This window comes from Miniopterus natalensis, chromosome 5, assembly GCF_054644295.1.
Source record: "Miniopterus natalensis isolate mMinNat1 chromosome 5, mMinNat1.hap1, whole genome shotgun sequence".
Classification (NCBI taxonomy): domain Eukaryota; kingdom Metazoa; phylum Chordata; class Mammalia; order Chiroptera; family Miniopteridae; genus Miniopterus; species Miniopterus natalensis.
In genome coordinates this window covers 10,215,875-10,232,737 of record NC_142085.1, presented here as the reverse complement: position 1 = coordinate 10,232,737, position 16,863 = coordinate 10,215,875, and the positions used below count along the sequence as shown (strand labels likewise).

Here is a 16,863-nt window from a genome sequence, read left to right as displayed (position 1 = left end):
ATCTTTCCATGTTCCTCTCTCTGTGTTTCCGATCTTTGTTAGTAGCATCATTGTCCTCCCACACAAGATATTCTGACTCTTTGCTTGACTCCTACTGCCAGTTGGTCATCTTTGCAATAGCTGTGTTCACTTCATTCTAGGTTTCCAGCCCTAGTTCTAGATCTTTACTGCACACCTGCATCCTTACAATAGCTTTTAATTTGCCTCAGTCTGTCAGTTGCTTTTCCTGCTGGTCCATTAGCTCATTACTGCTGGTTGCCACTCTAAAAAAGAGTCCTCACCACATCACTCCTTTGCGCACAGCCTCTGTAAGTTCTTAGTCATCTACAGACTAAGAGCCAGGTACACAGAGAAGTGCTGTGTGCCTCAGCCACACTAGACCACATGCTGTTACTTCATGTACCCTGTGCTTTTGTTCTTCCCTGCCCTGCACACATTGCCTATCTTTTGGAATGCTGGTAAGTGGTGGAGGGGAGATTCCAGCTCATGTGCTTTCATTTATTATGCTGAATAAATAAAGGTTACAGGGAATTGGTTGTAAGGAACCTTTAATTGTTTTCTTTGGTTTTATCAAATCAGTATGAGACTGTAGATCAACAATATTCTTGAATACAGTTTCTAACTTCAGTACTCCAAGGATTTAGAGTCCTTAATTTCCTTTTTCCTTTTCATTGAATTTATTGGAGTGACACTGGTTAACGAAATTATACAGGTTTCAGATGCACAATTCTACAATACGTCATCTGTACGCTGTATTGTGTGTTCACCACCCCAAGTCAAGTCTCTGTCCATCTTCCTTTATCCCTTCATACCCTCTTCCACCTCCCTCCACTCCCCCCTCCCCCAGCAATCCCTCCTCCCACCCTGCGCCCCCCCAGACCTTAAATTTTGTAGTGATGCCAATTACCTCCCTTGAATATCCAGACCCTGCCTTTTACCTTTGTTGTTTATTACTCTGGCAGGGAGGAGGCGGAAGATGTGAAAATAAAGGAAGTAGGTGTCAGTCAGGGAGAAGGAGAGAAACACCGACATGAGAGGTTATCAAATACCAGCTGTTTTGTGGTTTGTTAAGGAGGAAATACAGTTCTACCAGGGAGGGGAAAAAAGGAGAACTTTTCATTTCCAAATAAGGTTCTTTGTTGCATTAACATCTTATACAATCTGTTTCAAAATGTAGAACTAACAGAGTGGGATTCTTTTCATTTGTCTTAGTAACTGTAGTTTGTTGCTTTAATGAGATCTTTCAAGATTTACTTGTTTCTGTCATTAAAAAAATAATTCTTACATTTGTATAGACTTTCCAGAAGGTTATCATTCAAATCTTATTTCACGTATTTATTTATTTTTAGACAGAAGAAGTTAGAAAAAGTGATGGAAGAAGAAGGCCTGAAGGATGAGGAGGTAATTGAAAGCAGAGGCACGGCATGTTCCGCAGTCGTTCGCCGCCGTGCGGGGGAAGGGCTCTGGCGCAGTAACCACAGTTTAGGGGTGGGTGTGCTTCTGGACTGAGGTGTTCCTGCAGAGGGAGAAGTTAATTATTAAGCACTCAGGAGAGAAAGACTCCTCTAGGTACAGTTATAACAAGTTAATTATGATTAATTTAGAATTGCACAAAAAGGAAGAGATGAAACCAAATAAAAACATTAAAAAGCAAATTACAGCATACTTACAGAATTCACAGAAAAGGCTCCATGGAAGTGGGACAAACTTCTGAATCGTTATCAAGGCAAAAGAGCTCTCAAGTCAGCCCTTTCCTTTAACGCCCACAGATGTGGTGGGAGGAAATGCAGTTAATAAGAAACTGCGAGGAACTGAAATGGCAGTGGAAGTGCTTTAAAAAATAGGAATAAAGTACAAATGCAGCAAAATGGTGAAAAATACCCCAGACTTGTAGGTATAATAGAAAACTAGAGCGCAAAATGAACTGCAGTGTGTAAAAAACCCAGAGGAAAATTTAAAAACACACACTTTTCTGTAACAAAGGTTAAAGGAAAATGTTGATTTTCCCTCCTTCATTAGAAAGATTAGAAGAGTGGTTTGCTGGGTGGGTGGGTGAAGAGTTCTCAGAGGAAGCACCCATCTGTTCACTGTGTTTTGGTTATTGTATCTGAAGGCTGGGGAAGGGAGAAGGGAGCAGTAGTGGTGCTTTGATGGGTGATAAGATTATGCTTAGTCTGACGTGGCTCTGCTTTCCAGATGGGTCAAATCACAAATATGACTTCGTTGCAGAATTTCAGTTCTTCCCCCTCCCACTCCTCTCCCTCTTTATTTAAACATTAGAAACGACTCAGGAGATCAGCACACGCTCGGAAAGAAACAGAGTTTCTTCGTTTGAAGAGAACAAGACTTGGATTGGAAGATTTTGAGTCCTTAAAAGTAATAGGCAGAGGAGCATTTGGTGAGGTAAAAACCCCACAGCTAAGCTACCTGTCCAATACAGAAATACCACAGAAATTCAAAGCTTCTAATACACCATGAGCTCATGATTGTTGATATAATTGAACTGTGGGGTAGGTGGCTCAAGCATGCCAGCCCCACATCTTAACTGCTCTGTCTGCCCTTCTCTCTTCCCCTCTGCACTGTCCCAGCTCTAGGATTGTTCTCTGTGTTTCCAGATGATGTTGATGTTTTAAGTATTGATCTAGAGGGAGAGTTGAAAGGTAGAAGGAAATCAATATTTATTATTTACTATGTTTTTCTTCTATAATCATGACAATAACTCATATTATAGATGACTCAGAGGGGATATATAATGCTGCCTGTCACAGCCATTGAACAGTGGTACCAGAAGTCTGCCCAGATTTCCTGCTCTTAAAGCTCTTGTTTCTCCCAGTGCTGTACCACATTGCCTCTCCAGGGGTGAACAAACAGCGAATTGCCACTTTTTATTTCTTCCTGCCAGATTGGTACAGCTTTAAAAAGATGGCCGTAGGGAACGGGATTTGTAGAGATGAGTTATTTAGGTAGTTGTGGAAAGTAGAAAGAATTTGTTATTTTTGTTAATCCTCACCCAAGGATATTTTTTTCCATTGCTTTTTCAGAGTGGAGTGGAAGAGAGGGAGGGAGGGTAAGGGGGAGAGGGAGAGAGAAACAAACAGAAACATCCATGTGAGAGACACATTGATTGGTTCTCTCCTGCACACGCCCCGACTGGGGCAGGGAGCACCTGCAACCTAGGTACGCGCCCTTGACCAGGACTAATCAAACCTGAGACGCTTCAGGCCAACACTAACCACTGAGCCAAACCAGCCAGGGTGAGCGTTGAAAGAATTCGTAGTTTTGTCCCAGCTAGTCTTGCAAATGCATCCTGCTTGGTCACAAGAGCAATCTGGTGGGAAGGGTTTGAATGAGCCCATGCAAGGTCATCCCCTGATGGAAAATATCCAAAGCAGGTGCCTGACTGATGCAATAGTTTCATTATCTTTGTGTAAAAGGCTTTGAAAACTCATACCTCAGGAAATGTAAGTGCATATTCAAAAGCACAGGTGGAAGATTAGATTGATCCCTCAGCCTTCAGAATCCCTGATGGCCCCTTAAGAGAGGGAAATGGGCAGTGCCACCTTTCAATTGCTTTCTGTTCAGTGAGGAAGGGATGTGGGGCTTAATCAGGAAAACAAAGGTGCGGGGAGGGGAAAACATACGAATATCGGGAGAGGAAGGGGAGGATGTGCAGGGAATTGCCAAGAAGCTTTTTGGGGGGTTTGGAGATCATTCATATCCTTTTCATCTATTTATTCTAAAAATCATTGGAAAATTAAGAAGAGAAAGAAAAACTGCATAAAACCCCATTTCCCAAATTATGCATTTTAGGTTTTTTTCCTTCAAGACATTTTCCCTGCCCATGAGCTTTTGCTATTGCTCTAAACATTGTTGTAATCATGTACTTAGATTTTTCTGAACTGACTGCATGACATGTGCCACGGGTTTAATGAGTCCTTAAATTCAAAAGCGAGTTCTAAGTTAGACTGATTTGTTCGACTAGGGAGCCTGAGTGGCTGTTTCCAGTTCTGATTCAGTGGGTGTAACACATCCATTTTGGAACATCAAAAGCATTTTCCTCTGCTTTGTTCTTGCTAGTTGCTTATATTAAAATTGTAATACTTTTTTTCAGTTTAAATATTACTTCCTATAACACATGAAAGCATTAGCTTGGCATTGTGAACTTTTAACTTGGCATTTTTAAAATAACTTTTAGGTGCGGCTTGTTCAGAAGAAAGATACAGGGCATGTGTATGCAATGAAAATACTCCGTAAAGCAGATATGCTTGAAAAAGAGCAGGTAAAGCACAATTGTAGTTGGGATTTTAGTTGACTTACGAACTTTTTGTCTCCTAAAACTGTTCTTTTTGCTTAATTGAAATGTATATTCTTATTACAGTTCTCTTTAACTCTGTCATGTTTGAATGTACATATAGCATTATTTTTCTTTATCCAACAAAGTAGTTACATATATTTTAAAAGTACAAATAATGTTTCTATGTTATGCACAATTTTTTTGAAGTTGAAAACCTATTAGAGAAGCATCTGGTGTTTGTGACTCCCAGTTGATCACAAGTTGTTTTTATCATGAGCTGTTTTTGAGGTAACACTGGATGTGGTGGCTTGTTCCTTACTGGTTGCTGAGAGATAGAAATTGTACATACACCTTGGAACTGAGGCTTAGGAATTAGAATTTGAAATTTGCAATCTACAGTGTGTCTTAATATACTTTACTCTGTACGCTGAAACCAAAGTTGGGTCTTCTGAGTAGCTCATCATTACCTAAAAGAAAACAGTCTTCTTTTTGAAAGAATTTGAAAAAAATACGTAAATGGCAGAGCAGTGCACATTCTTCATTAATGATTGAGAACACTTTCTAAAACCTAAACCTACTTTGCAAATAGATTTATAAGATACATAAGTAGTTCATGCAAAATAAAATTTGAATATTGGGCAGTATATTAAAAATGAGAATGCAGGTGTTCTGTAAATCTAGTTTAATTCAGCTGGTTTCTTAAGAACAGATTGTAGTGGGTGACGCCTGCAGATACCCTGTAAAAGATCTGATGCTACAGGAGGACAAGGAGAGCCCTGGATACAGAGCCCAAGAGCTGGCCCCACACCCAGCCCTTTCTGCCTCTTGAGAAGAGGTACAATCACTGAGGCTTCATTTAAATCCCAGCTTGACACTTGGAATTTATCTTTTCTTTTTAATTTGTATGTTACTCAGAGATTTTAGACTTCAGGAAGTCTGATGGAGAGTATCAAATACCCTGGCAGTAAGTCTTCAGACACTATAGTTTATGCTAACACAAACCTTATTAAAAATGCACAACAGCCCTACCTATGTATTATCTAAAAATTTATGTGTGGTTTTGGGTGTGGGCACTGAGTTTCAGTTGATCCTGAAAAGGAAACTGTAAAGCTATATTGATTAGTCAGTATATTTTGTATTTCACAAATACATTTTATTTCTAAAAGACATTTCCTATAGGCTTAGTCAAGGCTAGAAACCTTTCTTTATCAAGTAATTAGCATTTAGAATAAAATTTTAAAGAAGTGTGCATCATAATTCAGTTATTAGTCCTTCCTGGCATGTGCCCATTCATCAGCACGGCGACAGAGGTAGTCCAGACACTGTGTAAACATTTTCTCAAATACTGTACCTTCTTCAGAACTAATTTCTAAAACGGTTCTACATGAAAGTAAAGTAAATGCCTGTTAGAATTAGGATTTGAGTCCACCTTGCCATTGGACTCAGTTGCCTGGGTTTGATCTCAGTATGGTCCAGTTCAAGTTTCTAGCCTGGGCTCTTCCTGGAAGAAGCGGGCAGCAGTTTGTGCTGGGCAGGAGTGGAAGCAGACCAGTGCGAAGACATCACTTTTGGGTACAACTGACAAAATTTAGGTTCAGAGCCTAACTTCTTGTTCAGAGGAAAAGTGTTATGTTTGTTTTCTGAGCAAGAACTTAAAGCTACCCACTGAGGTTTCAGGTTGTTACTCTGTCCCACAGGGTGGAAATTTTTGCTACGTGGAAAATAAATTTTAAAGGATAAGAGACCAGCACTTAGCTAGTTTCTTCATGTTTCTCTTCCAGCACAAAAGGAAGACCCCCGATTGTGAAGCCAGGCTAGTGTTAGGATGGGACAAAAGACTGACTTGTGTCTCTGCTTTCCTAGTGCTCAGGATAGCACCTAGCATGAAATTCCCCATCCCATTAACTATTTATGGAACAGCGGAAGGGGGACCCCTACTGTGAGTTGCACCTCTGACTCTTTTGTCCCTTACCCTATATACACCTAACTCCACTCCTAGATCTTGAGGTTCCTAGCTGCTGTTTCAGCCCCAGAAGAGAAGGGCAAGGTGAGCTCACAGTGACTGTGGCTTTCCCCTTGACAAACAGGGAATGTGACCGTCACCATTCTGTCCTCCAGGGTGAGTGACAAGTGGTAATAGTAGTCCCTCACCTTCTCTCTGGTTCCCTGCAGTAGGGAGCGGCCATAACAGGATCTAGGGGAAGCAGAGGCAGGTGAGGGCTGCCTGGTACAGTCTTTGTGTCATAATGACTGGGTCAGAGTCACGGCTGCAGTTCAGCAAGTGGCATTAGTGTTTCCCAAAAGCCTTGCTCTGCTATTAAAGCTGAGTAAAGGCAATAGCTTTACTGGGCTTTGTCGTGATTCATAGCACTGTTCCTATCGCCCTATGTTCCATTTTCCCCACTCTCATGCTATGAGTAGAGATGTAAAAATGTAAGTTTTCTGCTATTTAAAAATTTCTCAAAGAACAATTTTAGTAGCAACCGAAAACTCAAATAGTAAGTAAACTCAGATCCCTTCAGGCTCCTGGGAGTTAGCATGGAAGAGTGAGGCAGTGAGGTACAAGATGGGAGAGGGGCGGGTTTGTGTTTGCATAAAGTGCCGGGCTTTGCTAAAGACACTTCAATAAAACAAACAAGCATATAGAACATTATGTCACATAAAACAATACCCGTGGGCTGAGTTTGCTAACAGAAGGGCCACTTTGTGTCCCTTGGTACATCTTTACCTCTGAACATACTGTGGCAAATGTTCAGACCAAAACCTCTCTTCAAGGATTGGACTGGGTTTAATAAATTCAGTTTATTCAACCCAACTCTGCATCTTGTGACATATAAGAGGAGAGAGGCGGGATTTGATATGCAGCACTGTTTTGATTACTATTATATGTTAAAATTAGATAAATTTCATAATAAAACATCATTTTAATGAATTCTACCAGTTCTCCCAAACCTTTGGCAAACTTGGTCTCCTTAGCTAGATATTTCAGTAAGAGTAAAAAACTGAAAATGTCATAAATTTAAACCTAAAACTTGTCTTAGGTGTTCTTATATTTCAGTTCAGTAAGAACTGATTGAGCATATACTCTGTGCACAGCAGTGACCTAAATGCCGTGGTGTCATAATATTCTAGAATTGTCAACAAGGGCACCGTCATTGCAGATACCTTTGCACACCCGAGCCGGGACTTGTTTAGAGAGTCATCTTGAGACTCACTTTTATCATAAAAGATTACACTAGTCTTCCCCTTATCTGCAGTTTCGCTTTCTGTGGTTTCAGTTACCTGTGCTCTGAAAATATTAAATGAAAAATTCCAGGAATAAACAGTTCATACGTTTTAAATTGAGCACTTTCCTGAGCAGTGTGATGAAATCTTGCACCATCCTGCTCCATCTGCCTGGGATATGAATCACCCCTTTGCCCAGTTTATCTAGGCTATATACACTACCCACCTGTTAGCCACTTAGTAGCCATTTCAGTTATCAGATTGATTGACCTGGTATCTCAGTGCTTGTGTTCAAGTTACCCTTCTTTTACTTAATAATGGCCCCAAAGCATAAGACTAGTGATGCTGGCCATTTGGGTATGCCAAAGAGAAGCATAAAGTACTTCCTTTAAGTGAAAAGGTGAGGCCAGCACAATAAGATATTTCGAGAGAGACCACATTCACATAACTATTATCACAGTATGTTGCTAGAATTGTCCTGTTTTATTATTAGTTATTGTTGTTAAACTCTTACTGTGCCTAATTTATAAATTAAATTTTATAAGTATGTATATGTAGGAGAAAGCATAGTATTTATAGGGTTCCATGCTATCCTTGGTTTTAGGCATCCACTGGAGGTCTTGTAAAGACCCCCAGTGTCCCTCTCTGGTAAGGAGGGACTACTGTATTAGAACAGAAAGATGCAAAATAATGGTGATTTTAACTAATCAGAGGATTGATTTTTAGCACTGTTAAAGTTGCCGTTTGCATTACCACCATTCATTTTGCCATTTTTAAGCCTTTCATCACTTAAGTTTTCATTTTGGAATACCTTCAAGTCAAATGTTGTCAATTTTGAGTTAGTAGGTTTGCCTAAGCATAAATCAGATCTTTTGCATCAACACAATTTAATACTCAAAATAGTCTTTGAATTGTTTAAACAAATATACAGTCTAATAAAGCAGAGCAAGTCTTGTCATTAATCAAATGCGTATACCTCCAGGTTGGCCACATTCGTGCGGAGCGTGACATTCTAGTGGAGGCAGACAGTTTGTGGGTTGTGAAAATGTTCTATAGTTTTCAGGATAAGCTAAACCTCTACCTAATCATGGAGTTCCTGCCTGGAGGTAATTACTTGATGATGAAAGGTCATTTTTCCTTTTTGTTCTGTGGTTTCTTTCTCATCTCAATTAACCCTCCTTTCTAATCCGTGCTCACAAAGTTACTTTCTATATCTTTTTTAGGTCTGTAAAGGAAATCAGTAACCTGTCTTGTGCTGGGTGCCTTTCTACAATTCTTAGTGCCATAAAAGTAACCTTCTTATTCATTCTCATAATTTCAGATGGACATTTCTTGATTTTCTTTTTCTTTCTAAACATATAGGAATAAACTCTGCCTGCTCTCCTGTAAATGGGAATCATGTATAATCAGTTACCCAAATGACAAAATTGAAACTATAACATTCTTTGCTTCAACTCTTTAGTTTCCTTTTCTATAACTTATATTAAGAAGTGAATTTCTCATTACCTATAGTAGTAGCCAGAATCAGTTTCTCGTTTCTGAGATTTTAAGTTTTACATAACTCAGCATGTGCATCTCCTAAGACAGCTCCAAAACAAAGCAGAACAGGACATACCATCTCTTCTGGGAAACAGTCTGTTCCTAGTGAGCAGATGAACTGTGAACAAACTCTGATGGGAAAAAAAGAAAATTTTGGTTTTTGGTTCTATAGCAAAGAAATATAATTGTGGCATAATATTTTGAACTTGTGACAACCTTTAGTGTAGATCTAGGGTCATCAATACTTTTTATATTAACAATTGATGAAGGTTAGAAATTGATGAAGGATAGCATGAGGAGCTTTATTATTTAGATGCCAATTCTTAAATAGTCACCAGCCCCTGGACATGTGTCTCCTCAAGCCTTACCTGCACCGTCTTCCATAGCTTCTTATGGCTCCTGGACCCTGCCCTTTGCACTTGGTGGAGCTGGCCTGCAGAGCCATAGACCATCTGGCCTGAGCTCTCTGATCATCTGGGCGAACTCGCACAGGTGAGGCCATTGGCTGCTCTCCTGGGCCACGGTGTAAGGCCACATGGTTACCTTAGACCTGGCCTGAGTGCGCTGTCCCTGTGTCACTAGTGTCTCTCTAGATTGAATGTGTGGCTGCCAGGAGTGAGTAGGGATTCATATTTTTCAAATCTTGGGTCAAAATAGAGAGCATTTTAATAAAAGGTTTGACCTTTTTTTTTTTTTTTTTTTTTTGTCTGGGCGTAAAATATCTACTTTTCTCTAAGAATATAAAAATTCCCCAAAATTATAAATGAAATTAAATTTAAAAAGCAGCATGATGCTCTGTTAAAATCAGTTTCTCTTTTTCCTATTTTCTAACTTAAATGGCTTTATATGAGATCTAAACTGAACCTCTCCTGTTTCTCTTAGCTTTAAACTACTTACATGTCTTTGCTTTGCTTTGCTTTTGTCTAACCGTTGAGTTAGGATCAGAATCTTTGTTTTGCCATTTTATGTTGCTGGTATTAAGCAGAAAGAATTAAATTTTGACTTTGCAGAAAACAGGGAGGTTACCTTTAGTTGCTAACCTATTGATACTGTGTTGTAAAAATTGCATAAAGCATATTAGTGTATATTTAAATCCTCACAGTAAGACACTGGAGGAGAAACCCCACTGGTCTGGGGAGGTGCTCAGTGTGCACTTTGGGAGGCAACCATCACACCTGCTCTGTGGAGCACTTTCGGTTTGTTTCTAGTTTTGCCAACTAGCACTTGCTGCCTTTGTGAGTAGAAATTGGAGAGCTTGTCGCAGCCTCCCCAGTGTTTATATTGTTGTTTGGCATTTCAGTCTCTCTCTATAACAATGTCAATACAACCTATGTGGAAATGCCATTTGGTTCTAAGTATAGAAAAGTTTGTAGATATTTGTGCAGACAAAGTAGCTTTTATTCCCAGTTCAAAAAATTTATCATAAGCAAATTTACCTTTTTTTTTAGCATGAGAGAAATTTTCTTTTTCTCTCAAAGTAAAGTAGAAATCATAGCTCTCTGGTAAGCATCAGTTAGCTTAGGTGAAAGTGCTTTGCTCTCCGCTGCTGTGAATTTTACCTTTTAAGTGTTAGAAACTACTTGCTACTTCTCATAGCGGTAGTGTGGGTCAGTCTCTGCCACACAGCAGAGGCCTTATGTTGGCAGATAGTAGGGAGACATACCTGAAAACTGGCTTACTCATGTGTTGTGTGTGTGGTGGTTTTGTATCTTCTTATTTACAGGGGACATGATGACACTACTGATGAAAAAAGACACCTTGACAGAGGAGGAGACTCAGTTTTATATAGCAGAGACAGTGTTAGCCATAGACTCCATTCACCAACTTGGATTCATCCACAGAGACATCAAACCAGACAACCTTCTCCTGGACAGCAAGGTACCAGGCAGGGTGGAGGCTGGGGAGGGCAGCAGCACGGCCTGTGTGCATTGACCCGTCTGAGCGCCTCTGCGCTAACGCGGGCACTGCCTGTGGTCATCACAGTAAGGAGGCTGCGGAGCTGTGAGCACCTTGTGCATTTTTCTCTCTCTTTTTTTTGACAGGTAAGTTTGCCATTACCTCCTTTCTCTGAAAGGCTTATGATTCTATGATTTTTTAAAAAAATGTATTGATTGATTAGAGAGAAATATTGATTTGTTGTCCCACTTATTTATCCGTTCGTTGGTTGATTCTTGTATTTGCCCTGAAGATCGAACCTACAACCTTGCTGCATTGGGACGATGCTCTAACCAACTGAGATACCTGGCCAGGGCATGATTCTATAATTTGATTGAATGCTCATCTTAAAAATAAAGGACATTTTGAAAATGATTAAGAGTAAAATTGATTTAGAAGGTTATTTTATAGTAAAGCCAGATAGTCATCTTTTCTCAGCATAGACTTATACCGATGCATCACTTACTGAGAACCCCTCTGTTGGGAGCCTCATTAGTTGAGGAACCCAGCCAAGAACCAGGAAGTGAGGCACGACAGCAACAACCACAACACTGCACCACAAAATTTAGGTTCCAGATCTTAGGCCCTCTGCTTAAAGAAGAGTCCTGTAATGGCCTTTCTATATTTATCATTAGACAGCAAATAAGCTTAGTTGCTTGGTTCTTAAGCTCACAGCAAATCTTCAGAGAATCCCCTGTGCTGCTTGGTTGCTGGATACTCCTTGGAAGTCTCTCCACTTTCTGACCTCACTTACCTATAAAGTGAATATATTGATCCAGAGACACTCCAAAGTTCCTTCCGGCTCTAAAATCGCAGAATGTTCTGTTTGGTTACACAGAATTGTTTTTAAGTAGAAAAATGAATTTAATTCCTAGAGTATTTTTCTTTCCTGCTCTTTTTTTTTTTTTAATTTCAGAGAGAGGGAGGGAGAGGGAGAGAGAGAGAAACATCAATGATGAGAATCAGTGATCGGCTGCCTCCTGCACGCCCCCTACTGGGGATCAAGCCCACAACCCGGGCATGTGCATCGAACCCTGATCTCCTGGATCCTAGGTCGATGCTCAACTGCTGAGCTACGCTGGCCAGGCTTTATTTTATTTTTTAATGTTTGTTTGTTTTTAATGACTTGAGAGAGAGGGGGAAGGAGAGGGGAGAGAGAGAGAGAAACATCCATCTGTTGCCTCCCATACACACCCTGTCAGGGGACCAAGCCTGCAACCTGGGCATGTGCCCTGACTGAGAATCCAGCTGGGGAGTTTCGGTGCATGGGAGGACACTCAACCAACTGAGCCACACTGGCCGGGCTCTTGCTGTCTTTTAATAATTTTCTTGCTATCATTGAAAAACCTTTGTCTTTAAAAATCCTTCTCTTTCTGTTTCAAGAGGGCAGGAAGTTTGTCAGATAATTTCTTCTGGTTAGTAGCTTTTTTCTTCATTATAAGAATAATGCCACATACACAGTAGAAAATTTGAACAACACAGTTACAAAGAAGAAAAATACCATAATCTCATCATTTTGGTGTAGTAGCTTCAATACTTTTTCTGTTTCTGTCAATAATTTACATACAGTTAGCATCCTCAAAGTAAATAGCTTGGTATTCTTGGTATTTAAAATGTTAATGTGTATGAGAATACTTTTCTAGGTCATTAAGTCGAGATGTATTTTTAATAAGGCACTGGCCCTACTTTGTTGGTCTTGGGTTCACATGCCCTGGTTCTGTACCCCAGGTGCCTTAGTGCTGGCTTAGTTGTACCCCATAGTCTATGTTCAGGTTCAGCAAACATTGAAGGCCAAGAACTTGGAAACTCAATCTAGCTGATGAGGAGTGGGGGACCCTGCCAGGGGCATATTTGCTCTCTATAATATGCTAGGCCAGATTTGTAGAATGAATGTTCTCACAAGTGAGCTCATTTGTGTGTTCCGCCATATAGTTTGTTGAAGTGAAAATGTGGAAGTTTTGAGTTTCTGCTCTGTACTCAGAATAGCTACAGAATTCCCTGAAAATCTAGGTTTGAATAGCATTTGCTCCAGGCACTGTTCTTCAAGACACACTCCTTAGAGGTATCCAGGTAAAACATGTAATTATGAGAACTACAAATTAAACCCTGTTCCTTGACTTGTAGAACAAGTTATTTGCAAATCTGAAAAAGAAGATATCAGGTTAATAGGCTCAAAGCTATCTTTGTTAGGCAGTTTCCCTTGTTTTGCCACACACACACACACACGCACACACACACACACACACACAGCCAAACCTAATGGGGTTTCGTTAAAAACAAAACAAAATAAAACCTGACCCATCTGAGCAGGGCTTCTGTAGCCCTGTCCTCTAAGAAGTTGTATGTTAGGGCCTGAAGGAAAGGGGTATCATGGAATGACCACACATGTTGAAGTTGTTGGGAATCAAACGTTGGCCATACCCCTTCTAAATGTGTGACTTTGAGCAGTGTAGATCCCTGAGCATCAGGATTCCCTCCCCTATATTTGGTTTTACCTCTTCTACTTAAGATTTTTTTTTTTTTAGGTTTTAGGTAAAAGTTTATTAAAGTAAGACAATACAAATATTCTTTTTAAGAGTAACACAATGAGTAGCATACATTTTGCTGGATATGTGTACATTTCTAGCAATGAAATTGTACATACAGACAAAGGAAAACTATAAGAACTAAAATAATTTAGGAAGTTGTGACTTTTTATAGGACATTAAAATAGATCTTTTTCCTCAACTATGTCCCAGTGAGATTTTATTTTACTTTATTATTATATTTAATTTATCTTTATTGTTGAAAGTATTACAAATGTCCCCCTTTTCCCCATTGATCCCCACCACCCTGTACCCCTCCCCCCAGGCCTTTACCCACTAATTATCTATGTCCATGGCTCTGCATATATACATATAAATTCTTATGTTAATCTCTCCCCACTCACCCACCCACCCCCACTTTCCCTCTGAGATTTGTCAGTCTGTTCTGTGCTTCTATGTTTCTGGGTCTATTTTGTTCATTATATTCCACATATGAGTAAGATCATGTGACATTTGTCTTTCTCTGACTGGCTTATTTCGCTTAGCATAATAACCTTTAGGTCCCACCACACTGTCTCAAAGGGTAAGAGATCCTTTGTTTTTACAGCTGCATAGTATTCCATTGTATAAATGTCCAAGAAGATGCTTGATATCATTTCAAATCTTCTTGAACTTGTAGAGACTTGTTTTATGTCTACTTAAAATTTAACCACCCTAAGAACACCTACCTGTTTCTTAGGGCTAGTTGTGTGCCAGGCACCAAAGTTAGGAGCCTTGTATGCATTAATTCTCACCTTCCTGCCAGGCCGGTGTCATTATCCCCATTTTCCAGATGAGATCAAGGGGTTGCAGAGGTCAGCTAACCCTGGTCTCGGGAGGAAGAGCTTGTTGATTCCTGGTTTTGGTTTTGCCATTTAGCCAGCAAGCCATTTAATGTCTCTGAGTCTGTGAAGTGTGGTTTCAGAGTTACAAATGAAATAATACAATTTCTATTTTTTTAAAGAATGGTTTATTGATTTTTAGAGAGAGAGGAAGGGAGAGAGAGAAACATTGATGTGGGAATGACACATAGATCGGATGCCTCCTGTACCCCCCCACCAGTGATAGAGCCTGCAACCCAGGCATGTGCCCTTGCCACCAGCATCCTCTTGGTGGATGACGCCCATCCCACTGAGCCACACTGGCCAGGCAAGACAACGCATTTAAAGCATAGTATCTGGCTCACAGGAGGTGTGTTTTCCTTGAAGGGTATTATAGATTCAGAGACTTATGACTAATATGCAGTCTGGCAACATTTATCAAGAACAATGTAATAAAGTTTATTGCCTTTGTCTTTGGAATAGTTTGCTCCTTGGAATTTGTCCTAGTGAAATAATTCAAGAGAAGAAGAAACTATATAAACAAATGTCTGTTCATTATTTAACAACCATTGATTAAAGACCATCCTCTGTACCAGGCATGGTTGGGGGGGGGTGGACAGAGGCCCTCTGTGTCATAGGGGTGCTTGTAATGCACATTGCAGTGAGAGTGAAGAATTGGGGATGAAGTGAACACCCAGTATGAGGGGGATGCTAGGTAAGCAGCGATGTACTAAGTCATTTGAATATCTGTAAACATTAAAAATGCTAATTTTTAAGACTATGTATATAGAAGCTATATATAGAGAAGAATACTTGAGTTAAAGAAGTGAAATTATCTTTAGATGCTATGGAAAGTTCAACTGTGTTTAAAAGTTCATATTTTGAAACAAAGATAATAGGCAAAAATGAAAATACTTTTATTTGTAAATAGAATTTGGGGTGATCTTTTAAAAACATATTTGTTGCTATAAATATCTTCCCTGTAATAAAAGAAAAAAAGGCAGCATACTGTGGCTGTGGAGCTGTCATGGATACTGCAAGGAGTCGGAGACGATACTGTTGTGTTCCACATCTATGAACATTCTTCCATTACCTGTTTCTTCTTCCCCATAGGGCCATGTGAAACTTTCTGACTTTGGCCTATGCACAGGCCTGAAAAAAGCACATAGGACAGAATTTTATAGGAATTTGAACCACAGCCTTCCCAGTGATTTCAGTAAGTGTTAACAGTGATGTTAGCCTTTTTTCCCTTAACTGGGCCTAGTAGAGCTGTTCCCCCTGGTAATCAGAATATGCAGGACAGATTAGGAGAGCCTCCCTTTGAGTCTTTAGAGACTTAAATGATTTGTACTTGTATAGTGAGGCAAGATAAGTGCCGCCAAATGTGCTAAGACAGATGTTGCAAAGAGCTTGCTTTGCATCTCTACTTAGAAGGCTCCTGGGGAGGAATTTGGGGCAGTAGAGGAAAAAGTCCTGGGAATAATTCCAGATTAGATTTATCCTAAGTGCTTCTTTCTGTCGTTGCAGAAAGAAATTTATCATTGTGTTACTTCAACTTGAGCACTGGTAATCAAACCATTGAAATTATGTAGTAAAATTACAGTTCATCTTAGAGAAGCTTATGTCAAATAATATATTATAAAACCCAGGAGTCTCTAGCAGTTACTGCTGTTGGAAATTTGATGGTAATTTTGAGAAATTGTAAATGTTTTAGGCCCACTTTGGGACCTTTGTTTCTGATGAGACTGAATTTCCAGTAATTCTGATTAAATTCCTTGTAATTCTCATCAAGGCTTGCCTGTGTTCTCTGTGGCCACATGATCCACATGGAAGTGCTGCTTGATCTCATTGTGTGATTCTTTGAACAAGTGCTTTCTGGGAAATGTGTCATCCAGAGTTCTTGATGTGTTGGCAGACTTTAGGGTCTCGTGTGGTTTGAACCAGAGCCTAAAAAGTTAGTAAATATTCCTGTCTGAACTTTGATTAGAACTTGTTTTCTCTACTTTTAGCTTTCCAGAACATGAATTCCAAAAGGAAAGCAGAAACCTGGAAAAGAAATAGACGTCAGCTAGTAAGTAATATCTGTAGCTTCTTAAATGCTCTAAACCAAGTATGAATATGTTAAAAAATATGCACATAAATTTGCATTTTATAAGTGTTTGCAGCATGTCTATCTCTTGCCTTTAAGATTACCTTAATGGAGCACTGTTATTATGTCGGTAGCACCAAAGTCGTCATTTGGAGGCAGATAATATTACATTGTTCTGGTTGTGACATTTTCAGTAGGTGACCTCATTCTGACCTTTTACCTTGGTGATGACCCCTTTCCTTCCTGTTCCACCTTTTCCCGATTTTTATGGTGGCACTGGCGTTATATTTAAGCTGCAGGTCTCTCAAAAGGAAACTCAGTACAGATACCTACCCAGGGCTTTAATACAGTGGTTCACAAACTTTTAAAATTTTCATTCACTTTAGCAAGTCAGCA

At 39.7% G+C, this 16,863-nt stretch overlaps 1 protein-coding gene across 2 annotated transcripts in view; it reads left to right on the top strand.

The window, feature by feature from the left end:
* STK38 (serine/threonine kinase 38) overlaps nt 1–16,863 on the top strand; it is a 41,393-nt gene that overhangs the window by 13,506 nt on the left and 11,024 nt on the right. For both annotated transcript variants that reach the window (XM_016223719.2, XM_087817365.1), the window contains exons 4-10: nt 1,350–1,401; nt 2,281–2,403; nt 4,196–4,279; nt 8,502–8,625; nt 10,782–10,936; nt 15,492–15,594; nt 16,388–16,449. In XM_016223719.2, coding sequence (XP_016079205.2) covers nt 1,350–1,401; nt 2,281–2,403; nt 4,196–4,279; nt 8,502–8,625; nt 10,782–10,936; nt 15,492–15,594; nt 16,388–16,449 — 703 coding nt within the window. The remainder of the gene's footprint in view (nt 1–1,349; nt 1,402–2,280; nt 2,404–4,195; nt 4,280–8,501; nt 8,626–10,781; nt 10,937–15,491; nt 15,595–16,387; nt 16,450–16,863) is intronic.